Source organism: Mugil cephalus, chromosome 8, assembly GCF_022458985.1.
Source record: "Mugil cephalus isolate CIBA_MC_2020 chromosome 8, CIBA_Mcephalus_1.1, whole genome shotgun sequence".
NCBI lineage: Eukaryota > Metazoa > Chordata > Actinopteri > Mugiliformes > Mugilidae > Mugil > Mugil cephalus.
In genome coordinates this window covers 9,028,583-9,056,025 of record NC_061777.1, presented here as the reverse complement: position 1 = coordinate 9,056,025, position 27,443 = coordinate 9,028,583, and the positions used below count along the sequence as shown (strand labels likewise).

Sequence of the window (27,443 nt, the reverse complement as noted above, 5' to 3'; positions counted from 1 at the left end):
AGACCCTCCAGTGTGTTTGTTTTGAAAGTCGTCGCAGAGTGCCTTCTGTGTCGCAGCTATGTTATCATGAAGTTCCTTCTGGACGGGATAGAAAATAAACAGTTGCAGTTTGGGAAACCAATTAAGCTTATAATCTAAAGGCTGTGGAAGGATCTGAAGTCACGGACGCATGCGGGAGGCGTCTCAGGCTCCCGCTGGAGTTTACGTCCCCGCTTGATGTTTACATCAAAAATAAGTCGCGGTCAGTGGGTTCATTTCAGAGAGGTGACAGATTTCTCACTCTAAATATAATTTTTAAAGACAGTTGGCTTTAAAACTGTGAAGTATCCATCATCAAACCACTTCATATAGAAGACAACATGAAATTGCTCTTTTATTTCCTGGATGCCACTTAAAAAGTTTTTATTTGACTCTAAAAGTACGTATGAAATCTGTTAATACTAGAATTGGTTTATCTTAATTTTGCCTCCACATGCACTTAACCTACATTTTCTAACTTTTTCTTACTGGTGCTATGAAATTTTTTAACTACAGTACATCAGTAAGGTTTTAATCATCTTTCCATCAGTCTGCTCATTGTGCCTGGACTCAGTCCAGTCCTGCTCTGATGAGAAAAAAGCCTGCACAAAAAAAAAAAAAAAAGTATGAACATTTTTGCTTTTAGTCTCTCAGTGAACCAGAAGGCGAAAGGACAAATATAATTTGAATGATATGAGGGGCGTCTTGTTTGAGTTGGAGTGATAACAAGTTCACTGTTGAGCGTTTTGAATCTGTGTTCAAAGAAAATCACAGATAAACTCCCTCCCGTCTGAACTCCGGTATCTGGCCTCTGCTGAGCCCCGCGTGGCAGCTGATCTGCCCCTCTGTAGTCTGAACGGCTTCCTACAATCTTGATGCATCTTTATCGATTCGCTGCAGTTTGTTTAAGCCGCTGGGGCGCAAATCCCAAAAGTCCGCGTGGAACTCCTTTTCCTGCTCGATGTTTGTAAGATATTCATCTTACAAACATGCAACAACCCTTATCTAACAGAAAGGTAACACAGCGGGGCAATGGCTATCAGCTGACCTTCCTTTTAAAAAAGAACGTCATTACCCAAACTAATTTTGGGGCTCATCACCTAGTTTCACGTTTCCCACGCGTCCTGCGATGTTGTGTAACAGCGTGAACTATTTTAATCTGCGGTCAAATAAAAACTAACTTTTTTGTTTGCCACTTAACAAGAGACTTTTGGCGAATAAATAAAGCGCTAGCTGTGAAATTAAACATGGCACAAAGGTCAAATGTCATGCACAGGAACAGAACGCAGACATTAACTGTGGCTGAGCACATTATGCCAGGCAAAATGTCTCCTGTGCAGCCAAGGAAAACACTGCCAAAAGTAGAGACAAAAACACTTGGCAGGACAGAAAGTGAATACAGGATGAAGGTTTTTTTTTTTCTCTTTTTACTCATGTTGCAGAAGAAACAGTAACGTCACAGTTTTCATATTGTCAGCGTTGTTTTATATCACTAAGAGTTTGTGGTGCATAATTACTGTGTTGTGTTTGTGCTTTTTTCGCGTTGGGTATTTGAAGCCCACTATCTTTTACTCTGCACATGTCAGTGGAACACACTGTTCACGTTTTTAAGTGCTTAAGACGTAAAGCGTGTGTGAATACATCAAGTGTTCAGTGTGGTGTGTGTGTGCAGGGCTTCCGACAAATGTGTAACACCTGAAGAAAATACACGAGACAGCTGCGCTCCTTTTGATAAGTCTGTCTCAAATCTGAATGACGCGCTGCTCATCCTCTGTTAGTGGATATGAAACACTGCACAGTGATGCAGTGTTAGAAACCCAAACGACAGTGAAGGTGTCTCACTCTGCTGGCGACAATGAAAACTACACCCGTTGTATTTTCATTCTTAGAGAAGTGTGAATACATGAGCAATTCAAAGAGTCGTGGCTCAAATAAATGTGTCTGTGATGTTGTAATAGAGATTTTGACTGCAGTTCCTCTTTATACTTTCTACACAAATGAATTAATATATATATTTTTCCCGCATTTACTGAATTACTGTCATTAAAAACTGAAATTGGATTCAATTAAACTCTCAAAGCTCTCAAAAAGCGATGTTTTAAGAGTGTTTGACGGTAAAAGTAAAACAACCAAATAAATAATAAGCATGTCCCCATTATAAATAAAAAATAAATAAATGAAATAACAAATTATTATTTATTGGGCGAATATGTGCTATCAGCGAGTTGTTTTCTCTTTCTTGGCATTAGACAGTGGTCAATGAGGAACAGAAGCTTTAAACTCATGTATGTTAACACATAAAATTACATATTTTAAGTTTGTATTTCATGAGTTCACATATGTCAAATGTCAAACAGCTGGAAGGAAAATTCTTAAAAACTAGCAATTGTACTATAAATACCTACGTTATTATGTTAATAAAAAGACAGTGATAAAAACACATGATCTTATTTTACATGCAGTAATTATAATAGGGGGGATAAAATCAGGGATAATTAGGGTATTTTATTTATATATAGAAGGTACAAGTATATAATATAAATTATATAGGTGTGCAGCATGTATTTATCTATTTATTGATTTATTTGTCCATTTGATTTAAGTAATACTTTCAGTACTCTCACATTATCTTTCTATACTGTTATTACTATATGCAGAAGAGAGTAGTATTTCTCACAATAGTTAAACAGAAAGTTAATACTATACCTATTTGGAATTTTCTAGACTCTCCCCATGAGCACAAAGGAGGGTCTCCCCCTCTGATCAGGTGTCTACTTGCAGATTATCATTTCTAATGAGGTCAGAGCATCTGCCGCACTCGTAGGTTGGGATAACCAGCAACGAGGGGCTTCCCCTGCCTCGACTGCCTCCGACCAAACTGCAGTCGGTAAACTCTGACTTGTGCTTGTCCTGCCAGTGGGTCACTCCTGTGCGGTCACAGGTCACTTTAATCAAGTTTCACCGGAACACACAGGAATCGGTTACGGTTACAAGGTAAATAAATTAAAGATGCCCACAAAAAAGAAAAAAACAAGACAGAGCACACAAGAGGAAACCAAAGATGTGGATGACGAAGACTCTGAGGATAAGGAACCAAAGCCTGAGGAGAAAAGTAAGCAGGTGAGCGAGGCAAACGGTGGTGGGAGGTTGAAGAAGAAGAAGAAGGTTAAAGGCAGTGATGAAGAAGGATACAGCACTGACTCGTCTGGACCTGATGTGAGGAGCTCCAAAGTGAGAAGAAAAGATAAAGAAAAGGTCAAGAATACGAAGAAAAGAGTCAAAGACGAGAGCGGAGATGAGCTGAGCAACACGTCTCTGAATACAGACGGCGAAGATAACAACAATGAGTCCAGAGGCAAAAAGAAAGGAGGGAAACTCCCTGATGTGATTGAGATCGCCAAGAAAGGCTCAAAGTCCTCAGTCAAAGACAAGATGGGATCAAAGGATAAAAAATCCAAGAAGAAAGAAGAGAAAGAGGAGGACGAAGAGGAAGGGCAAAAGAAAAAGAAAGAAAAGAAGAAGAAAGGTTCGGACAAGGGAGACAGTGATGAGGACAACAAGAAGACAAAAGGCAAGAAGAAGAAGGTGGAAAATTACGTTGAAATATTTGAGAAAGAACTCCGCACCTACGTGCCAGAGAAAGTAGAGAACTACGAGGATGAGTATCACAAAAAGAAAGGTAAGACTTTTTTTTTCCCCAGTCACTAAAATGTTCAAAAGAAAATGTGATGAAGTATCGATATTAATATAGAATTACCAGGTGAAGAGAGACCAGGTGAATCCTTGACTGAGTCTTAAGTGTCTCAAGTAATAATGTGCCCATGTTTTAGGTTAATGTTCATGGTAACAGAGAAGCAGTATCTGTATGTCGTCGGTATGTTATCTGTGTCACTGCTATCTGACACCTGTCACTCACTAATCTTTATGTGGGGGTGGTGTGGTCACATACATCCCAGACCTCTAAAGCTTCTTTGTATGTAAAAGACACAAAAACCCTTAAAGGCAACTTGACCTAAAACATATTTACAATTTCATTCAACTAAACATGAGTGTTTTATCCTTAAGTTATCCCAACTTGTGTTGTAACTGATTAAACTTTAATTGGGTTTTAATAGAAGAGAGTAGTAGTATAGTATAGTTTTAAAAAAAGTAATTAAAAAAGAACTTAAAAGAACATTTTAACTTGCATTATTAATTATTTCAGTGTTTTACAGGAAAAAATATCTCAGTAGCTTTTTTTAATGCATAGAGGATATATATTGACGTCACTACCGCCCGGGGCCACGCCCCCCTGAGTGCCAAAAACATGGTGAAATGTATCAGTAGCCTAAATGCAGCGAAAACGGGACAAAATGTGGATTATCACATCAAATGAAGGACAATTGAACTCGACAATGATCCATACGAACTAGCATGGATTTGGAAAAGTGGATTAGCCTCAGTTTCAGTTAGTTTAAGTTTATTTCAAGTATGATAAATGTAGCTAAATGAAAGATGCTAACGCTAAGCGCTTTACAGAAAAGTCACGTTAGCCATACGATACTGTAGCGTCAAACAGGACGTTAAAAGGACGACGAGGAGTGATGCAAATATTTCATTTATTTTTTTTAATTTTATTTATTGTTGGAACTAAAATAGTTACTGTCGGCCGTACAGCAACATAGACAGCAACATCGACAAATTTATCTGACAGCCCTCCGGAAGGTTACTTATTAACTTAAGGTACGACTTCATCAAAAAATACAACATAAATTAATATTACCTGACACAAAAACACCAGGTTTCAGTGCCTGGATTCCAGTTGTTTCTTCGTAATGCAGTGATCCATTAACTTGTCTTTTCTTTGGCAGATATCTGTAAAAATATATCTCTGCCCTGCTTTTCAAATCTGTTGTTACAGTCAATCGCTCAACAGCTCTTGACATTGTTTTTTTTAGATTAATTTCACCATTAAGATGCTATTAAAGTCTATGATTCAAACTAATGCTGCTAATCTCCATGTTCAACTGTCACTCAGTGGCCGTAACCATGGAGACTTCGCTTGCTGTGACGTCACGTGCATGGCCTCTATTTATTTTTAGTTGGTAATTTTATATAGATTTTTCAATATATATAATAGAAAAGGACACCAATAGGTATCTATTCATATAATATTACATTTTTGCTGCATCTGTCCTGTAATTAATTTAATCTAGAATTGAATTGAGTGCAATTGAATAATAATCCTTCATTTAAAGCTCCTACTCGCTCATCGTCCACACACTTAACTTTTCTTCATTTACATCACTTGAAGTAAAGATGTCTTATCACAAGGAATCAATGAGAACAGCTGAGCTCATTACCTTCATCTTTTAGAATAAACAATCAGGACTTCACAGCAAAATACTGCAAGTATTAGTAGTATTAAAGCGCAGCGGGGCACATGTGAAAATGTGTAGGCTTTTTTCACACTGTGTGTTTACTACAGCATCCGACCGTGTGCACTGAAGTGCTGCCTTTGTGTTGCACTTCCCTCTGCCGCGCTTAAACACACTTCTGTTTGTGTTATATTTACCAAACCCCTCCAGTATACGAGGTGGTGACCATCACAGGTGATGAGAGAGGAGCAGGAACTGATGCCAATGTGTTTATCACTCTTTTTGGAGACTATGGCATCACGCCCAAAGTCCACCTGGCCAGCAAGTAAGTTCTCTTCAGAGATTATTGCAATTTAGATGCCGCACAATTTAGATGTCTGTACATTTGTTATAATCTCAACATATGTTCTTGCACATGAACTAAACCTTTGCATTTTTCTCCGCAGCACTGAAAAGAGGTATTTATTTCTTCACCGCATGCTATGACTTAAATGTAAATTAGATTGCATGATGTGATTTGACGTACAATTTGGCAGTTGTGTGCAAGGCTTTCATGTTTTCCTGTGTTTTTCTATTTGTGTGTTCTTTTTTTCTCCTGTTATTCTTTTACATGTATTTTGGTGTGAAGAGACGATGAAAGTTTTTACCACTTTCTGATTTCAGGAGTCGCACAGCATTCGAAAGGGCCAAAACTGATGTGTTCAGAATTAGAACTCACAATGTTGGACCTTTGAAAAAGATACGGTACGTTAGACTCTTCCACCTTAAAGAGTTTTCAAATGTTTCTGCCAAACAGTTGTCGACCTCAGATCAGATGTTTGCAGATTTTGGTCCCGCTCCCAGTGAATTAGTTTGCGAGAAGTTTGCAGATGTTATTCTTCTGTTGCTCCAGGATTGAGCACGACAACACTGGCATGAGTGCCAGCTGGTTCCTGGACAGAGTGGTGGTGACGGATGTGATTCGACCACACTTGAGGTTCTATTTTTCTTGCAACAACTGGCTCAGTAAGGTGGAGGGAGACGGTCTTTATGTCAGAGACCTGCTGGGTAGCATGGACCCCATGGACAGGCCTAAGTGTATGTATGCACAGATATACACCAATCAGTCACAACACAACAACAATTTTCCATTGATCAGTTGACTTCAAACTATTTCTAAACTTTGTGTTCTAATTTTGCAGATAATAAATATATAGTGAGTGTTTTCACCGCGGACATAAAAGGCAGTGGAACAGATGCAGATGTCTTTATCAACATCTTTGGGGAATATGGAGACACAGGTGAATACGACAGCTAACGCGCGTGTTTTTCACTGATTCGTGGTCAAATACCAGCGTGCGATTAATGCTAAGTGCATTTTAATCCGCAGTTTAGTGGAGATACTTTCATAAGTTTTTTTTCTCAGGCGAGAGGCGACTTGACAATGAAAAAGACAACTTTGAAAAGGGCACAGAGGACAAGTTCACCGTTGAAGCACCAAACCTTGGCAAAGTTAGGAAGATCACCATCGGCCACAATAACAAAGGTTCCTCAGCAGGATGGTTTGTGGATAAGGTAAGAAGCAAACAGGCACAGAGGAGACTGATATTGTTTGCAAGTTCATTTATATATATCAGATATATCTATATTTAATATCAGAATTAAAGAACGACATGCACTTAGTTTTATCTATTACATCATGTGAACCTAGTAGCTTTTTATCTTGAAACTAAATTCAGCCTTAGAGTCTTCTCAGTTCTGCCCCTGCAGTGGTACTTAAGACATGTGATCCTCCAAGTTCCTGCCATTCGTCTTATCTCAGACCGGTGTCCCTGCTCCTCCAACACGTAGAGCATGCACAGCCAAGAGATGAGTTCATTCAAACAGACACATACAGCGTCTGAACACACATGGGACACACATGTCGTCATTCTACCCTCTGTGTAAAGGGAAACCGTGCCCCATTAAGGGATTGCCTTACAGCAAACAGACAGATGAGTCAGTAGATTTGTTTGTTACTGCAGCAGAGACTGACACCAAAGATCAGTAGTGGGTAAAAGTAACAAATCATATTCGGTTTTGTTCCGCCACTTAATTTAACTTCACTTTAAGGATTGTTATACCAAGCTGTATTTTCAAAGTAAATATTGTTTTTCTGCTTTTGAGTTTAAGCTTCTGTAGAACTCACTGTCTTAGTAAATAATTGAACTGTCTCACAGACATGGTAAGAAACACTGTGAGCAAGCAATCAATTATCAATGTCAATTTATTCATAAAGCACATTTAAGAACAGCAGATTTTGACCAAAGTGCTCAACAAACAGAGCAGTCAAAGCATGCAAAAACATGTATAAACACACAGTTAACACAAGAACAAATGCAAGGCAGACAAAGAATTATTTCACATAATTTGATGAATTCAAATGGTTCAAATATGAAATTAAACATTCAGTTTCATTCATTATGTGTCAAAGAGGTGGTTAGGGCCACAGAGACAGTCATGCACAAACATGCACAACAAAAGATTAAGATGCTGTATAATTTGCAAACCACATAAACAAGACTCATTGCTCATTGCTTCCTGGATTCAAATCAGGGCAAGGGTACAAAGAGAGAGGCTGTTAAAATGAGCAGAGGGGAAGTATAAACACATTGATTCAGGAAAACCTCTTTAAAGCCACTAAATGGATATTGAATATTTTACCTCCACAGTGGCCTAAATACAATCAGCATTCTCATTAAGAAAATGACATCTCTCTTTACCTTTCTACTCGAACAATGATACAGAATCAGTAATGTGACTTATATTCAATACTAGAGTGCTAAAGTGTAAATGTTAAAAAGATAAGATTTTTTTTTCTTCAGGTGTTAGTGGATGATATGGGAAACAAAACAGTTTATGAATTTCCCATCAATCGTTGGTTTGCCCTGGATGAGGACGACGGGAAGATCCAGAGGGACATTTTGGTCGGCGGGAGTCAGCCCACAGGTGATGATAAAGTTTGTTTTTCAAATGTTTTTCATTCAGGTTATGCTGAAATATTGATCCGATAGCCTCGTCTGGTTTTTGAGGCAGTCACTCTCCTGCTACTGCACTACGAAGGGAACATCAGCCGCTGACAAAGCTTTCCAAAAAGCCTGCCGTGTAGTCATTAATTCTTGTGTCAGGCTACTAATGTTTGGATCTGGGCGATCTGGTTCCCGCTCAGCTCCTTCAGAGTAGGCCGTCTGTGAACCGTAGTGACCCGTTGGCATCGCCTCTGATGGCCTGACATGTAACCGTATCCGCCAGGTATTGTGTACAACGTCCAGATTGTGACAGGAAACATCCGAGGTGCTGGGACCAACTCCAAAATCCACATTGTGATGCATGGCACGAAAGGCATGAAGAACAGTGGCAAGGTAATTAGAGATTACAAGAAACAGAGAAGACCACTTATACTTAACTTGCAAACAATGACTGGAGCAGTTAGTTTTTATTGATCTGAGACAAATTGGTTTAAGGCACGACACTTAACTTGAATGTCAGTGTGTTCTGCTTTAGGGAAGTGTTTTGGTTTAGTGGTGGTGATAGTTGTGGTGCTAAACAGTGATTTCTCTGTGGTGTTATTACCTTATAAGAACACAATATGCAAGCAGGGTCATTCCAAGTACTCTTTGAAACTACCATTTCATTTGCTGTGACTTTTCTCCAGGTGTTTTTGGAGGGAGGAAATTTTGAGCGAGCCTTGACGGACATCTTTAACGTTGAGATTGCTGCTCTCCTCAGTCCCCTCAGCAGGGTCACCATTGGGCACGACAACGGAGGAGTCAGTGCTGGCTGGTACTGTGAGAAGGTGATGTGCATACTTGTGTGCACACACTGCAATCTGGTCATTTTCTGTAAATTAATTCCACTTTTTTTTTTGTTGTTTTTTGCAGGTTGTGGTGTACTGCCCGTTCACGGGGATAGAGCAAACGTTCCCGTGCGGCAAATGGCTGGATGAGAAGGAGGGAGACGGGCTGATAGAGAGAGAGCTCTATGAAATGGTGTCACTCAGGCAGAAGAGACAGAAGAGTGAGTTGAATTTCAATAAACGGGGCTAGTGAGGAGCAGCAGAAAACGCTGTCGATTTCACTTTGAACACTGGGCAAAATCATATGTAAGACATTTGCATAACGAGTCTCTTTTCATTTTGCTTTGTGTGATTGCCCGTGAAACGAAGCCCTGTTTTAAAGAGCTGTAAATGCTTGTGATTACCACTGATCCACAGACATCAGTATGTGCATTACGTTTCCTTTTTTGTCCCCGTCTACGTGCATTTGTTCTCTCATTGTCAGGCTGCATATGCCTTCACAATCACACAGATTGTCAGTTAGGAGCTGCCTGCTGCAGTCCCCTCACTGTGGCAGTTACTGCCCTGAGACGATTTTTAACAAGCAAAAATGCCATCTCAGGGGCTCCGCTGAAACGTTGATGGAGCAAACTACACTCGAACCTCTTGTCACTAATCCCTTAAACTCAAGGCTGCTGCTGCTGCTTCCGCCCTGAAATGTGCAGTATGGTGCGACAAGTCATGGCATCCTTCCCAATCAAAGATGATGATGATGATGATGTGAATTGTCTCCCCTTAGAGCACCCCTGGTCCTTGTGGATCTGGACGTCAGACCTAGCCGGTGCAGGAACCGATGCAGAAATCTGCTTCCAGGTGTACGGAGACAAGGGAAAGTCAGACGAGATCAAGCTTGACAACAAAACAGACAATTTTGAACAGGGACAAATAGACCGCTTTATAGTGAGTATCTTATAATAACCCATATTAATATAAGCAAGTCAGATAATTAGGCTGGGTAATAATATCCTGATGTCAAACCACAGGTTGAGCTGGCTGATTTGGGAAATTTGACCAAACTCCGTATCTGGCATGAAAAGAGGAATCCTTTTGCAGGATGGCATCTCAGCAAGGTGAGAATTTCACAAATCTACTAAATTAACTCAGATTGTGACATGGCTATTCGGGGTGGATATCGGCAAGGACTTCACGATACGATACATATCACGATACTTGAGTCACGATACGATACATTATTGCGATATTACGATATTACCATATTTTGCAATATTCTACATAGTTCACTGAGAATCTTTTGCATCAAGTGGATCAAGTTTCTTGCCACTTAAATGTGAAAATGCACCTCTGCTACTTGCCTGTTCCCTTGCTGCACTCAGCGCTGCAGGGAACGATCGTCGTTCATGATTGGCCCAAAATCAAATCGATATTAAGACATTCAAAATCGATATTGTATCGGAAGAAAAAATATCGCGATATATTGCCATATCGATATTTTTCCAACCCCTAGTTTCTATGCATGTATTCCTAATTAATAGCTAATACTTAGTTTGTGATTCCATAAAACTCCTGTAAATTTCTTATATGTTTGCAAACTTTTTTGCTCTGAAAAATGGAGGTACTGATGATCACTTTAATGCAATGATAATCCAGACGCTTCCTCACATTTCAAGTCAAACAAGCCTTCCAGCATCGTTTTTATTCAATCAGGCGACTCTGATGAAGACATTAACAAAGGACAAGTACACATTTCCTTGTCAGCGGTGGCTGGACACTAACGAAGATGATAATGAGGTTGTGAGGGAGCTTCCAGCCGGCGGAGATCTCATTGCAGAGCCATTGCCCCGTACGTACGCACGCACCTGTAGTTGCCATGAGCAACCAAAATTTGCTTTGCTGGATATGGAGTAGTAGAGTGTAGAAAATGATGATAAATGATGCTAATCTGTCCTGTAGTGGTCAAGTACAGAGTCACAGTGTGCACGGGGACTGTCGGCGGCAGCGGCACAGATGCGTCTGTTTTTCTAAATCTGATTGGAGACCATGGGGACAGTGGAGATCGGCAGCTGGTCAACTGCAAAAACAACATCAACAAGTTTGAGAAAGGAAATGTGGGTACATTCAGTGCATTTATCATCGTTATATTATTCCAGGAAGAAAATGGCCCTTTGCTTTGTCATATTTCTTAGTTTTTGCTTCACTTTAAAATCAAAAAGCATTAAAAAAGCATCACAATCTGTTTGATTGTAGATTTTGCCCCAGTCTTAAAACATTAAAACAAGATAAAATGTTTTATTTTAGTATTCCTCACAATGTATCTGTAGCATAAAGTGAATTATTTAAACTGCTAACTTTGAATTTCACTTTGCACGTGCTGATTTAAAATAAGTTTTTGTTTTTTCTCCTTCAAGTTGGATGAGTTTATAATCGAGGCAGTATCCCTCGGGCCGATCCGCAGGGTGAGAATTGGACACGACGGCAAAGGCGGAGGCTGTGGATGGTTTCTGGAAAAAGTGGTCGTAAGAGAGGAGGGACAAGCCGAGGCCAACGCTGTAGAGTTCCCCTGCAGCAGGTGCATTTTTTTTTCTCACAGTCATAATACAGAAAAAAAAAATAAAAATCATACACTCATTGAGCACTTTAAAAGAATCTGAATCTTCGGGTTCTTGGATTCATCAGAAAGTTGAGATTCTGGTCCTTTCTCGACATTAGTGCGTCACGTAATTCCTGCAGATTCACTACCACAGGTTCTGCCACATCCCAAATGTGTTCTATTGGATTCAGAACTGGTGATTGAGTGGAGTGGCCACTGAAGCATGACTCCTGGTCGTGACTTTTGATTTGTAATCCATTGTCGTGCAAGAGATTCACGTACAGACTGAGGCATTCAAACTGTAGTTGTAGGACTTACACCACCTTCAGTTTGCCCCATAGTGCCATGTATTCATGCTGTTGGTACCAAAATCTGAATCTCTGAGACTCAGTGGAAATGGAGATTCATCGGACCAGGCTGTGTTTGGTCTGTTGACAGTAGTATGATTTGATAAGTCTCAGAAATCTGTTCCTTGCTGTTGTTGGACATGTTTTCAGATGCTTTTCTGTCAGCAGTATTTATCTGAGTGATCAGCTACAACCTGTCTGGTTGTCGTCTACGTCCCCTCCCACATCAAGACATATACATTTGTAGAACAGCCAGATACTGGGCATTTTTAGATTTCTAGCACCTCTCAGAGTAAACTCAAAACTGCTATGGGGAAATCCCAGTAGAAATCCTGTTTCCGAAACGCTCAAACCTGCCCATCTGGCACCAGCAATCACGCCGCAGTTAAAATAACTCATCACAATTTTTCACATTTAGATGTTTATGTGAATATAAACTGAACTGCTGACCTGCATGCGCAGAATTTTTACTTATCGCACAGCTGCCACATGAACGGCTCATTGGATAATTACGCGACTAAGCAGGGGTTCCTAATGAAGTGCTCTGTGAGTGTACACCGAATAGCTGTTATGACCACGGGTGTGAATATGTAACAGATGTTGCGAGAGTTTGTTCACAGAATGCATTGTGCAGGTGGCTGGACCGCAACGAGGATGATGGACAGATCGTTAGAGAATTGGTGCCGTTCTCAGATGGACAGCGTCTGTACAGTAAGTTGGATGAAACTGGGATTTCATTCTGCGTTTAGATTTCACTCTAACGCTCGTGTCTGTGTCAGATGTCAACTATCACATCGCAGTGAAGACAGGCAGCGTCCCAGGAAGCAGCTCAGACTCCATGGTGTTTGTGAAGCTCTACGGAGAGAAAGGCGACACCAGTAAGATGATGCTGGTGGTCTCTGCCAACAACCTGGGCAACTATTTTGAGACGGGCCGCATCGACATCTTCACGGTGGAAACCTTTGATATTGGACAGGTCCTCCCATTTCATGTTGACAGTACTAAGATGTAATTCACATAGTCCAAGAATTTGAATTTCAGTTCATTCCAGGTTCAGCATATCCTCATATCGGGTGCATTACCGTCCATTTGATCTTACTCCAGATCAACCGTCTGTTGATTGGCCACACCAACGAAGGCATGCGTGCAGGCTGGTTCTTGGACAGCGTTCAGATTATGGTTCCGGTCCATGGAAAACAATACATGTTCCCAAGCGACCGCTGGCTGTGCAAGGACGAGGCTGATGGCAAGACAGAGGTGGAGATTTATCCAAGCGAGATCCTGGACATGGAACAACGTAGGCAACACCCACACACTCGAAGAAACTACATATTTCACAATTCAGTTCAGCTATCTTGAAAGTACATGTACAGGTTTTTTAACACAAAAGTGCCCAAAAATCCTACGTGTGTCGCCTTGTGACCTTTGCTAATCTGCATTTTCCAGTGATTAACTATGAGATAACCGTTTTGACTGGAGATGTGATGTTTGCTGGCACCAACGCCAAAGTGTTCATCCAGATCTACGGAGAAAACGGGAAGACGGAGGTCATCACACTCGAAAGCAGATCCAACAACTTTGAGCGGGACACGGCAGAAATATTCAAGGTATCATTTAATTTCCCTCAATTTCAGAACTTTAATCCGAACCCCGAGGATAAATGTAGAAATATTACATTTGGAGTAGAAACACTGCAGCTGTTTCCCAGATAGAGGCCAAAGACGTGGGAAAGATCTTCAAGATACGCATCGGCCACGACGGCTCCGGGATCGGAGCGGGCTGGTTCTTGGAGACGGTGGATGTCAAACGTTTAATCATGGCCTTGGTGCCTAAGGAGAAGAAGAAGGACGACAAGAAAAAGAAGAAGAAAAAGAAGAAAGACGAGGAAGAGGAGGACGAGGAGGGCGGGGAGGAGATGAGGGAAGTGGTGCTGACGTATCATTTCCCCTGTTCGCGCTGGTTGGCGGGGGGCGAGGAGGATGGAGAGCTGGTGGTGGAGCTGCTACCTGAGGGCACAGAAGATCTAGAAGGTACAAAATAACAACTGAGCAGTCACTTCCCAATGAGAAAGAAAATCAGGTCCTTAAAATTTACATTTTTTATATGAAGTCTGACATATTAAGCATATTTACACTCCTTTACTACCTCTACATGTAGTAATTTACATGGATGCTGGCATAGCCCACCATCCCAATACAAATGGCTCACATCAGTAATAAGTTATAATAAGTTAGAATAAGCATTTGCAACTTTAGTACAACAGAAAATATAAAGATCAGCGTGGATATTGTGCATACACACAACCAATTTATTTAATTTGTTGACTATGTGAACCAGGTATCCAGCGGTTTTTGTAACTCATTTTCCAGTGAACACAAGTAACGTGTTCATTATTCCTTTTTGCTGCAAGACTTTCCAGTCCAACTTCTGCCTGAAATCAAGTCTTTAGTCAGTCAATGAGCTTAAATTAGCTACAGATGTATCCATTGTAATTAAAGCACAGTAAAACAAGAATAACTAAAACAAATTTTATGAGGCTGTTGTAAGTTCATGAGTTGATTTAAGTGAAATCTTTGAGTTGGTACCGTATATTTATACAGTCAATTAAGTGAGTAGAGCATCATCTTCCATGTATTTTTAAATGTTAAAGTGATTATTTGATGCATTCTTCTTCTTTTTTTTACTATTTAAGGACATGTTTCCACCTTGTACTGATTTGACACTGTTTCCTCTGTGGCATACGTGAGGGGTTAAAGAGGTGTTAGTAATTCATCCCTTGTATTGTCTTGGCAGTCAACACCTATGAAGTGTGCGTCTTCACTGGTGACATGATGGGAGCCGGGACCGACTCCAACGTCTACATTAATATTTATGGGGAAAACGGAGACACCGGAGAGCGCTACCTCAAGAATTCTGACAACCTCAACAAATTTGAGCGGGGGGAGGTATGTTGGGTCGGACAAAGGAATGGCTGATGACTTCTCGACTAAGCAAGATTAAAACAGAAAATGGTGGGAAGCACGCTTCAGTGGCGCTCATGGAAATACGTAATTTTTTATTGCGCCACTTGATACAATTATTCTCTCATTGACTTTCATTAGGGCTGCACGCCTTTTCACACTTTCCTGGAAGGGTATCCTGCTGAAAATTAACCAGTAGTTAGTCAAAGATTCAAACACTTCCACGCAACCTGAGCCTAGCGCCGAGGTGTGGGTGGGAATGTACTCTGGTAGGGTTACAAGCTCCGTTGCAGGCAAGCCAGCTGTGACTGAGAGCAGCTTTGAGGAGCCCTCTAGGTCATTGAACCTGTCCTACTTTTACTCATTACTTCATCCACACCTGTGAATTATTCATCTCTATATTACACCTGCTCTGTAGGAACACAAAATAAGGTCTATTTCTAATCCATACATCTTAAGCTGCATTAGGCCGTCGTTGTTAGAAACCACAAACCTCGTGTTAGTTATAGTTAGGATAGTTTTAAATTAGCCCAGCAAAAGAAAGAGATGGATGAAGAGAAAGAGAAAATGGCCCATTCTGCTGTAGAGATACTATATTTTTGCTCCTACTACTATTGCTAGTAGCCAAATCTTTTTGAATCTCCCAATTCCTCTTCTACGACGCCACCTTTCTCACTGAGCCTGTATTAGATGTCTGTCACACAACAGTGTCTGGTTTCTGTAATTCACAGGAGGACGTGTTCACCGTGACAGCTATCGATTTAGGTCCTCTGAAGAAGCTGCGAATCCGTCACGACAACACTCGGTCTAACTCGTCGTGGTACCTGGATCGAGTCGAGATAGTGGACACGAAGGAGGACACAACGTAGGTGAAATCAACGCGTTGGTCACGTGTTTTCCTTGACCCCTAGAGGGTCCGCGGGGGTACTGCAGGGTCGGTTGCAAAATCTTTGGTTGATTAGACATTTTTTATATAATTTTTTCCAACATATTTTAGTAAGGGGATAAGTGGAGGTAGAAGACTAGATCTGTCAATCTAAGCTTCCTGTACACAGTAGGCCCCGCCCCTATCACTGCTGAGCCAATCACAAGGCTGCATATTACAGATTGACTCTGTCAGGTTTCCCGCAATTGACTGAAAGCCTATTCAGTCCCCAGGTGAAATCCCAGACACTTTATTTATTTTCTTTATCTTTTAATTTCATATTTCATTTGAAATGAAGCCTTAAAGCATTAAATAAAGTATTTTTCTGCGACTACTCAACTGATAATTATGTAACAGCGTGTCATTTTTGATTGAGTCACTGATCTGAGGCATTTCGTGCGTCTCTAGATACTACTTCCCTTGTAACCGCTGGCTTGCTGTAGACGAGGATGACGGGCAGATCGCAAGGGAGCTTGTTCCTGTGGACGAGGCCTTCATGAGGAAGGATGACGATGAGGACGGGACACGCACTACTCTGGGGCTCGAGCAGAAATGTAATACACCTTCAAAGTTCTCTTAGTAGAGACGCAAGATAAAAGGAATCCCTGTTTAAGTGTTAATCTAAGTGCTGCAAAACATGTAGGTAAAGGCGAAGGCAATGAGGGATTTGTGTATTAGCGCAAAGATAAAAAAAAACAAAAAGCTTCAAAGGACTGACTTTTAAGTTTAAACGTATCTTGCAGCCATGTCTACTACATACACGCTTAAAATAAAAACTGGAGAAAAGAAGTACGCTGGAACCGATGCCAACGTCTTTGCCATTCTCTTTGGTGAAAATGACGACACAGGTACGATAATTCACCTGTCTCCTGGCAGATATTTTAGAAGCCCCGTGCTGCATGCTACTGACTAGATATTCTTCATGTCATTCACAGGGATCGTCAACCTAAAGGCTTGTAAAAACTACAAGAATAAGTTCGAACAGGGGATGATTAATGAGTTCACCGTGGAGGCCGTGGACTTGGGCGACCTGGAAAAGATACGAATTGGTCATGACAACTCAGGTGGGGAAAGAAAACGCTTTACGACATACATTAAAAAATATATATATAATATATATAAGATATAAGAAACGCAACAGAATGATCTGAATGAGATTTTTCTTCTATCAGGGGGCTACTCTGGTTGGTTCTTGGACTGGGTTGAGATTGACGCCCCCTCGCAGGGTCAGAGACTGCGTTTCCCATGTGGCCGCTGGCTGGATAAAGGAAAGGACGATGGCGCTATTGTGAGGGATCTATATCCCGCTGAGCTCCAGACTGAACTCTACATGCCATGTGAGTGAAACGTCAAAGAATATTATTCAAATCCATCAGTGTTTTAATCCATTAGTGAAAGTAGCACAGCGCTGACTGAGAAAAGTGCTTTATGCAAAATGTAGTGGGAATCATTAGCGGTGGAATGTATTTAAAGCACAGACTCTGAGCTGTTTGGAGTGTTTTAATGAGGAGGTGCACAGCCTTTTAAAAGTGCCACAAGTAGGACTCTTGATGTGGAACTATCCAAATCACAATGCTGCTGAAGTCGGGGATAATGTTGTATCCATGTCACCTACCTTATCTTCACTTTTGACTTGCAAAAAAAACGAAAAAAATAAAATATTGCAGATTATAAGCTCAAAGAGTGAACATTCAGCTTTAATTCATTAATAGGACATCTTTAGAAAGTAGGTTCTCATGTTGTAATTCCATATTGCATCACAATTACCAGTAACCTTATAATGTGCATTCAATATCGTATCAATTAAACGGCCACTGAAGCCACTGAAATAAAAACAATGGAGCAAATGACAAAAATATTTCTCTCAGATTTGTTTCATTTCAATAAAAAAAAAAATCTTGCATGCAATACCCGCTAAAGAGCTCAAACAATGCTACAAATGTGAAGTCTATAAACCGGGGTGTTCAACATTTTTCAGGCCGAGTCCCTGTCAAACTTAACCAAAACTTTTACTTATGTTTAAAGTTTAAACTGTCAATCTGTCAATTATTTTCTTTATCTGTCAATTTTATATACATATGCAATAATTTCTTGACAGTTTCAACATTAGACGTAGCTAAATACTAACATATTAAAAGATGTTGGATTTTTGTTAATGCATATTTTAAGAAATTTAAATTTGTGAGGTGAAATTAAAATATATATATAAAAAATGTCTAATCAACCAAAGATTTTGCAAAACCCCTGCAGTTTCTCCCCAGTTGAAGACCTATCCTACAATATATATTTATGATGTTTTGCACACAAATTATTACACTGTGCCTGAAACGAACCTTCTCCTCTGATGTTTGCAGTTGTGCCATATGAAATAAAGATATACACCAGCGATGTGTTCGCCGCGGGCACCGACGCTGATGTGTTCATAGTCCTGTACGGACGTAACGCCGTGTGCACGCAGCAGAAGCACCTGTGTGTCAACAAGAGAGAGCGACGTCTGTACTTCGAGAGGGGAGCCGAGGACATGTTCATCGTGGAGGTGAGCGTACGGACTTGGACTGCACATCCTTTAAAACAGATGCTCGTCTGCCCACACGTGCACAGTAACTCGTCTTTTCACAGCTGGAGGATGTCGGTGATGTCATTGAGAAAATCAGAATAGGGCACGACAACAGGGGCACCAACCCCGGATGGCACCTCGACAGAGTGGAGATCAGGCGACAGCTCAGGAAAGGAAAGGTAGTAAAGATCCGCACACACGGAACAGATAGTTTTACTTGTCTGTGCGTGCCTTCATTAAATTGTAAACCAATTAATATTTAAGCGTCTCTCAGATACACTGTTCTTCTGTGTAAGATCGACACAGGTGGGCCCAGACTGGTGACTTGTCTGTGTTTAACGGCAGGGTTCGGAGACGACCATTTTCCCGTGCGAGCGCTGGCTGGCCAAGTCTGAAGACGACGGGGAGACGGTGAGGGAGCTGGTCCCCTCGGACATCATCACAGAGAAGCTCCTCAGGGACGGGACTCTGAAAACCACTGAAGTTGAGGTGGAAGATGCTTTGGAGAGTAGGTTTTACCTCATTTCACTGGTGGTGGAAAGTTCGGGAAGGATTCTCGCCATTTAAGCTTTTATAGAACAGGAGAGCCTGAAATTTACAATATTTGAATAACAACAAGTTGTTAATGAATTAGGTCACTACAAATGTGGCAGATAAGTCGCACATTTGTGGTGGTGGAATGAATGTATCCCTCTGTTATTAGTCCAAATCTTTTATAATTTTATTTTATATCTCTTATAATCTCTTAGTAATTGTGTACAAAGTGACAAACTGAGAAAAACAATGTATAATAGTAAGGAAACTACAAAGGGTTTTCACTTCGCTCCCCCTCAGCCAACAGGAGGATTCATAGAGAGTTTCAGCTCATTATTTTGCTGTTTTCGGCCTGGAGCTTTACTGTTTGATTCATTCTCGCATGTCACAGAGTGTTCGGTTTTAGCCTCTGCCAGGAGCCGTTTTTAGTTAAAAAATCTTCAAGATCCCACAAGTGCTCAGCTCTAAATAGGAGACGGGAGTGTTGGAGCACATACTCGGTGAACGTCTACGTGCAGCACACTGAATGTGAAGGGATTAACAGGAAGGACTGTTTATGAACCACGTTTTGAGACTATGTAACACACACACTGTTGAAATGGAGGCTGCACAGTTCATGCAAGCAGGGAAATTGTCAAATTGTGCGGTTCAGTCGTGCAAAATTAAACATCCAATGAGCAAACGGGTTCACGTAATTCATCAGTTTTTCTTCCGTCCCAGCGCACACCTACAACGTCTCCGTGCGGACAGGTGATATGTACGGAGCGGGAACCGATGCCAACGTTTTCCTCACCATCTACGGTGACCTGGGTGACACGGGAGAGCGCAAACTCGCCAAATCTGATAGCAACAAGAACAAGTTTGAGAGAGGAGCGGTATGTGGGGAAAGGTGTGATACCTCATGTCGCACCGTTGGCGCCGAGAGGCGAGAGAATCCGCTCAGTTCTCTTTCCTTCACCTCAGGTGGACAAGTTCACCATCGAGGCCGTGGACCTGGGGCAGGTGTTTAAGATCCGCATTCGCCACGACAACTCCATGGTCGGCGCCGACTGGTACCTGGACCAGGTGGAGGTGCTGGACGCGGAGACAGAAGAGGTGTACATGTTCCTGTGTGAGCGCTGGCTGTCCAGAAAGAAAGAGGACAAACGGATAGAGAGAACCTTCTTCATCACGGTTTGAGATAAAAGTTTTAGTTGCGGTTTTTGCGATGGTGCCGTATTGCCGCGTTCCTTGAATTTGAATTCCTGCTAACGGCCGCTGTGGTGAAATCTGTCTCTCGTGCGTCTGTCTCAGGGGTACGAGGGTGAAAGGAACACCGACCCGAATACCAAGAAGATGGCTCAGGCCAAACTAGGACTGGACAGAAATGCCAACAAGAAGAAAAAGAAGAAAAAGGTGGCGGTGGTCGAAGAGGGTCCAAGTAAGGCCACAAAAGATATTTATTCTGTTCTCAGCGTGCAGTTTCAGTATGAATTTGAACAATGAGCAGAGGCACACACAAAGAAACCTTCCAAAAAATTAACATAAGACAATACCTGCAAGAAGACTGAATATTATCTTTCAGAAATACTATACAGTATAATCAGTGCGGTTAACTCTAAAATTTGAACCCAGTTAACCAACGTTGCCTAAAGAAACCTTGTGTGAAATCGGAAGAAAAGTATAAAGAGCATAAAAGTATAAAAGCAACAATGAGTGGGTGTATTTCTTAGCCAAAAGTAACAAATTTCCAAAGTTGGCTATTTTTCACAATCTCACAGTAATGAGGAGATTGTTGGTTTGATTAAACAACACTTTAAAAATATCGAGACGATCCAATCAGCCTGGAGATAGGACACATTACTCCGCTGAAGGAGTCTGAACAGACCAAACTTGGATCAGAAATTGCACTGAATGTTAAATGGGAAAAGCGATCTAATCAATTCTTTTCTCTCTCCCTCTCCCGCCGCCACCCCGCCTTAAAGTCATCCCCTATCACTTCACCCTGTCCACGGGCACTGAGCGGGATGCCAGCACTACAGCCAGGGTCTACGTCATCATCATCGGTCCCAACGAAATGGAAACAGATCGACTGTGGTTGGACCTGCCAGAAGGAAAGAAATCCTTCGCAGCTGGCACCATGGAGCACTTTGTGTGCTATGGGACTGACGTAGGAGAGATCAAGAGGGTGGAAGTGAGAATCTGGGACTGTCTCTGTTGCTAAATCTGTGTAACTGTCTTCCTCTGCTGCCTCCTCAGATGCACGGTTGTTAAAATTTTTAATAAAGCCATTCTGGCTCAGCAATAATTAATTCTAGCTGCGCCTTCTGGTACCTTGATCAAACAAAATCAAATGATGCAGTATATTAATCCTCGGTTCTACGTATCCTCCCCCCACCACCACCACCACCTCTCCTCCATCTCTTTCCACTCTTGTCTCTTCCTCAGCTTGGCCACAATGGTGTCACACCAGAGAGCTGCTGGTTGGTGGATGAGCTGTCGGTTGCCGTGCCAACCAAAGGTATCAAGTACATCTTTCCATGTAAGTGCTGGCTGGCCAAAGACAGGGGGGATGGACTGACTGCCAGACTGTTGAATGTGTTGGACTCGAGCACGATCAACATTATCCGCAAAGTGAGTCACTGCGCCAAAAATATGATGTCTTGGAAAACATTCAGTTAATGTGTTACATAAAAAATAAATAAATAAATAAATAACAAAATGTGTCTCTTCTGTATCTGTATTCCCCTCACTGTGTGTTTTAGGTTGTTTATTCAGCCACAGTCGTCACGGGTGACACACAGGATGCGGGGACAGACACCAACATTTTCATGACTGTGTACGGAGCCAACGGGAGCACAGAGGAAACGCTGCTGCCTAAAAACGAAGATAGGTCGGTCATACAGTGTTTGGTTGTCTGTCCTCATACCACTGTCTCTAAAGCTCCGGGATTCACATGTTATTTCTCAGTTGTGTGATCTGTAGAAAACACGATGTGCAGCAATTACTACAGTTACTTACTACTCATGAGAATCACTGCAGACACTTTAATATTTGGACAGATTACATTACCTATAATTAACCCTTGTGCGCATCTTTTGAACAACCTTTAGACCAATCCATAGATATAAAGTTTATAATATTCTTTTAATATTTTTTATGTTTTTATGTTCTTTATGTCATCACAAACCCTGATTTTTTTCAATGGGAAAAACACAAAATGTGCAATAATTGCAAAAATTACGTGCAAAATGAAATATTACACCCTTGACTATGTCAATATAATAATAATAATAATAATAATAATAATAATAATAATAATAATAATAATTTTAATGCATTATTCATTCAACCTCGTGTACACTAATGGTCCGTCTCACAAAAGTGCAATAAAAATCTAAAACATTACTTTCGCTGGATGAAATCTTTTCAACAACTTCAGGCCTATCTATAGATATAAAGTTTATTATAAGTTTTTAATATTTTTTCTGTTTGTATAGACTTGTTCTCATCAGAAACCCCAATTCTTTCAATGGGGGAAAAACACAAAATGTACAATATTTCCAAAAATGAGGTGCAAAGTGAAATATTTTTGATGAAGAAGGCCTTCACTGAAATGACCCTAAAAATTATGTGGTGGGGTCTGGTTGTTAAAGGGGGTAAAGTTAGAGGTTTAGATCTATTAGGTATTAATGGAAAAAACATTGTAATATGTCAGGATTATAGTATATGATTATAGTATATATAGTATATAATTATAATGGGAGTCAATGGGGAAAATTTGGTCATGAGGCGTAAAAGAGTCAGTGTGATGCAAATCACCTATTCTATGTAGGATTTTGGAATTAAGAAAATAAAAATAAAAAACAGAATAGTGGCAAATACATCATACAGTTAGCCTTTAAACTGACCGATATATTGATTGATCTTTGAGAGACCTAAGCACAATTTCACCGATCTGTCTCTAGCATTGTGTCGGTGTCAAGACAAGAGGTGAGAAAAGCAAAGAATAACTTACAATTATTTTAAAAGTGATACATATACATTGTTCTTTGCAGGTTTGAAAGAGGCCAAGAAGACACATTCATCCTGGAAGTAGACGACATTGCTCCTCTGAAGAAGCTCAGGGTTCGGGTTGATGGCAGCGGGAGTCGTCCTGACTGGTTCCTTGATAGGGTAAGCTAAATACTGTATGTCTGGCTTCAGAATACAGTATGTGGTCACATAAATCGGCTCACAGCATTTCATGTAACATGCATAATTATTAATATTTATAGCTATCACAATATAGCTGTGAAAAAATAATTAAAATAAATAAAAAAACTGAATCTGGTGCAACATGCAACTCTGATTTCACAAAGCAGTTAAAATATATACTATACTACATACTATAAAACTGTGTTTGGTGCTGGGTGTGAGTTAGAATTAAAATCATGCATTTAGTGATTTGATAATAACATTCTTTTATATTGAAGATTTTATGTAAATTTTAATCATAACTAAATGCCACAAATAGAGGCTTGTAGTTAAATGTATGAGGACGACTCTATCCTAGCTGTATTGCAGTTATATCTTTTCCTTAATCTCCCGCGACCCGTTGTCCTCATATGAGGACATTATGTTTTAGGTTTGTGGCAACTTCTTATTCTGCTTCATTTAGACCTGTTGTCCTCATAAGGAGACTCTTTTGTCTGCCGTGTACTGGTAGCAAAGGGTCAATACACTTCTATACACTATTCTTATTAACTTTTATAGTTTTTTTATAGTAAAATTTAACAAATTTACAAGTACATGTTTTAGGACATTGGGATTTCGTCCTTTCCAATTCTGGTTTTGCATTAAAATAAACAGTTTTATATTTTGGTACACACTCATGTAATATACAGTGAAATAATCCCTGTATCCACATAATTTTGATGATAATTTAGACTTTTTAGGTCATACTAAAGATCTTAATCTTAGCTTAAAGAAATTAAAAAGCATTCCAAACAAATACTTCGATCTCAGGAGGTTAAATTGTCTCTTAAATTGCTTTTAAGATCCTGATGCGGAACCTGACCACAGAGGACACGTATCTGTTCACCTACGAGAACTGGCTGTCCAAGATCAAAGGGCCCAAGAGGACGAAGGTGTGTGAGCTGGCGGCCGTGGTGGACGACGAGGAGATGGTGGAGACGACAACCTACATCATCCAGGTCCAAACCAGCGATGTTGGAGGTACGTCACGTGGGCTCTGTGCAGTAATGTCCTCAAGTTAAGCAAAGACATGCAGGATATGTGTATGCGTGAACTTGAATAAGTTGAGAAAATTGTTCCATCCAACATTTATACTGCAGCAGGTGAGTAATTCACGTCTCGGCCCCTAAGATTTATCTTGTGACCTCCTCAATTTCTTTAACAAAGAAAGCTGATGAAAATGTTTGTTTGTTGAGCCTCTTTAAACATTTGACAGATACCGAACACGACGTGGCTAAATGATTTATCCGGACAAACCTCAGCAGTGTTTTATGTTGTGAGTCTTTGTTGTGACAACCCAGCTGCTGGCACCGATGCCAACGTGTTTGTGATGGTGTTCGGGGAGTTCGGAGACACCGGAGCGCTGCCTCTGAAGGAGAGCACCAACAGGAACAAGTTTGAGAGGAAAATGAAGGACGTGTTCAGATTTCCTGATATGCTCAGTCTGGGCGAACTGTCCAAAGTCAGAGTGTGGCATGATAATAAAGGTGAGCGGGGAAAGAGCACTCAAACATTGCATTTGTTTCAAGGCTGCTGTAGTAGTGGTGTATGTTTCTTTTTCACACCTGAGACAATCAAATACCGTGTTACATAAGAGACAATTATTGCATGTATTTATAATGTTGCCAATAGTTTCTGATAGATCCCTGAATGAATGAATGAACTTGTAGAGTTTTAGGAGAAGACGTTTAGCCACTCATCCGAGTAGGAACCACAGTTCTTACAGAAACAAGTTGAGCAAGTTTCTGATTTTAGCCACAGAGTTCCCTATTTAAACCTCAACTTCCCACCAGTCTCTTAGAACGGAAGAAGCTACTCGGATGAAACCTCTTCTCAAATCTCCACTCTAAGATCCCACTCTTAAATCACCATAAACACTGATATGGATTTTTGTTAAACAGGCCCCGCTCCTGGTTGGCACCTGGAGTACATCGATGTGAAAGATGAAGCCATGGACCAGACTTTCAGGTTCCCCTGCGACCGCTGGCTGGCTAAAAATGAAGACGACGGGCAGATCATGAGGGAGCTGGCTTGTGCCAACAATGACTCTATAGACCTCAGTGACAAAACCAGTTAGTAAAACATAAAAGACATTATTATGAGCTCTGTGATGGCTGCAGATGAACCATCTAATTAGTACAACCATTTGCCAGATGTCTAATGTTTATCGTGCAACTTCATTCCCACAGAATACGAAATTGCCACAACGACAGCTAACGGGGACGACGCCTCCACCGCGGAAAACGCCTGGATCGTCTTGGAAGGAAGGAAAGCCCGTTCTAAAGAGTTCGTTCTGGAGAATAAGAAGAAGAAGTTCTTAAGGTAGGTTCTCCGAAGCAAGTCCACGGGCCCGTGCTCATGATAAAACCCTATGATGAGGCCTTACGTAATCTCTTCTCTTTCGTAGGTTTTGTTTCTCTACCCTCTTTTATCTTCTTGCTTCACTTTCTCCTCTCCAAGTCTCCCAGGTGACCTAATCCCATAGGGAGTATAAAAAAAAGGAAAACTCTCAGGCAGACCACCGATTTCAACTGTTCACTGTTCAGACTCTGCACAAACTCTGCTTGTAATAAAAACTTCTTCCTTTTTTCACAGCGGTGCCACTGACACGTTTGAGTTCTCATCCAAGCATCTGGGGGATATTGCTGGCATCTGCCTCGGCCACATAACCAAAGACGGCAAGAAGGTGAAGAATGACGCTTTCTGGCACGTCATGGAGGTGGTGGTGACGGAAAAGGAGCTGGGAAACAAGTGAGTGGAACCTCACCACCACCTACATTCACATGTTATATAAAATATTGATTGTGACTCAACCTTTCTTTGGGTTTAGGTATTTCTTCCACTGTGATGCACAAATCCCCCTGGCAGCCAAAAAGGACCAGTTCCTGACATTCGAGTGCTATAAATCCATCGAGAGCTTTGCCAGCAAAGTCCGCAACCTCGTCCCCGTCAAGTACGAGATCATCGTCATCACCGGGGACGTCAAAGGCGGCGGCACGGACGCCAACGTTTTCATCACCATTTACGGCGTCAACGGGGACTCTGGCAAGCGTCCTCTGCGGCAGAAGTTCCGCAACCTTTTTGAGCGAGGGCAAACGGACCGCTTCGTCCTGGAGATGCTGGACCTCGGGGAGCTGCTGAGGGTCAGAGTGGAGCACGATGGCAGCGGGACCAGCTGTGGGTGGTATTTGGAGTGTGTCGAGGTGACCAACACGGCCAACTCCGTCACAACCATCTTCATGTGTGGGAAGTGGCTGGACGTTAAAAAGGCAGACGGGCAGATTCAGCGGGTTCTCTACCCCAAGTATTAGTTTAACCTCCCGAGACCCTGCGTCCTCATACGTGGACATGAAGTTTTAGGTTTTATTGCAGCTTGTCCTCATTAGTGGACGATTTAGTCTGCCATCTAGTGGTAACAAAGGTTAAAACTTGTTTATTTATGCTTATTAACGTTAACAAAGTTTGAAATGCAATGAGCTCCAACGTCGCTAATTAGCAAGTACTCGTTTGAGGACGTTTGGACTTCATTGTTGGCAATTCTGTCTTTGCACAGCCATGTTCAGGTATTAAATAAACAGTTTTATATTTTCTCACACATTGGTGACTCCTTTATAATATCAATAACTAAATAATCCCTGTGTCCACGTATGAGGACATAATGGTACTTCCTGTTCAAAGATAATGTTCGGTTTTTATACGTCTTATTTGTCCTACTAATCCCAAATAGCATGGAGAAATTAAAAATGCATACCAAATAAAAGCTTGGGTCTCAGGGGGATAAAGAGGCAGGGAACAAAGAGAGGGTGGGCATTTCCTTCTCCCTGTTCTATTTTTTACCACGTTAGATGAGCGTTGCGAGTAAAAAGGCAAAATTCGTCTCAATGTCATTTAATGTCAGTTCACAGAACCTCATAGAAGCTAAAGTTTGTGCCAACTGTTTAGGCTGCCCCGCTTCAAACTCCAGAAAAAGTTGTGATTTTACTTGTACAAGCTGAAAAATAAATAGAATATCACCCAAAACCACACTACCCGACAAAATAAATAATTACTTTTAATTTGGTCTTTGTTTTGCTCTGTCATTGTGTCTAGATAAGGTTCAGCCAGGACCTAGAGGTGAATAAAACAAGAA

General features: G+C 41.1%; 1 protein-coding gene across 1 annotated transcript; it reads left to right on the top strand.

The window, feature by feature from the left end:
• The first annotated feature begins 2,905 nt into the window (after window positions 1–2,905).
• loxhd1b (lipoxygenase homology PLAT domains 1b) lies at window positions 2,906–27,342 on the top strand. The gene is made up of 43 exons (XM_047592278.1): window positions 2,906–3,697; window positions 5,586–5,700; window positions 5,822–5,833; window positions 6,039–6,119; window positions 6,268–6,452; window positions 6,557–6,655; window positions 6,781–6,929; window positions 8,219–8,342; window positions 8,646–8,755; window positions 9,049–9,189; window positions 9,275–9,410; window positions 9,968–10,128; window positions 10,212–10,298; window positions 10,894–11,029; window positions 11,140–11,294; window positions 11,595–11,755; window positions 12,758–12,834; window positions 12,903–13,099; window positions 13,228–13,420; window positions 13,570–13,730; window positions 13,832–14,153; window positions 14,917–15,068; window positions 15,815–15,948; window positions 16,417–16,562; window positions 16,752–16,856; window positions 16,944–17,072; window positions 17,181–17,345; window positions 18,363–18,544; window positions 18,628–18,744; window positions 18,911–19,073; window positions 19,820–19,974; window positions 20,063–20,272; window positions 20,393–20,519; window positions 21,064–21,272; window positions 21,527–21,712; window positions 21,844–21,971; window positions 23,137–23,254; window positions 24,118–24,295; window positions 24,616–24,801; window positions 25,216–25,386; window positions 25,504–25,636; window positions 25,910–26,065; window positions 26,145–27,342. The coding sequence occupies exons 1-43, from the start codon at window positions 3,028–3,030 to the stop codon at window positions 26,623–26,625; spliced, it is 7,203 nt and encodes a 2,400-aa protein (XP_047448234.1). The 5' UTR covers window positions 2,906–3,027; the 3' UTR covers window positions 26,626–27,342.
• Window positions 27,343–27,443: the final 101 nt, after the last annotated feature.

Coding starts and splice junctions, on each gene's coding strand:
- loxhd1b (XM_047592278.1), top strand. CDS start 3,028: ATGCCCACAAAAAAGAAAAAAACAAGACAGAGCACACAAGAGGAAACC. Junction 12,835..12,902: donor AGATGGACAGCGTCTGTACA/GTAAGTTGGATG, acceptor TGTCTGTGTCAG/ATGTCAACTATCACATCGCA. Junction 23,255..24,117: donor CTGACTGGTTCCTTGATAGG/GTAAGCTAAATA, acceptor ATTGCTTTTAAG/ATCCTGATGCGGAACCTGAC.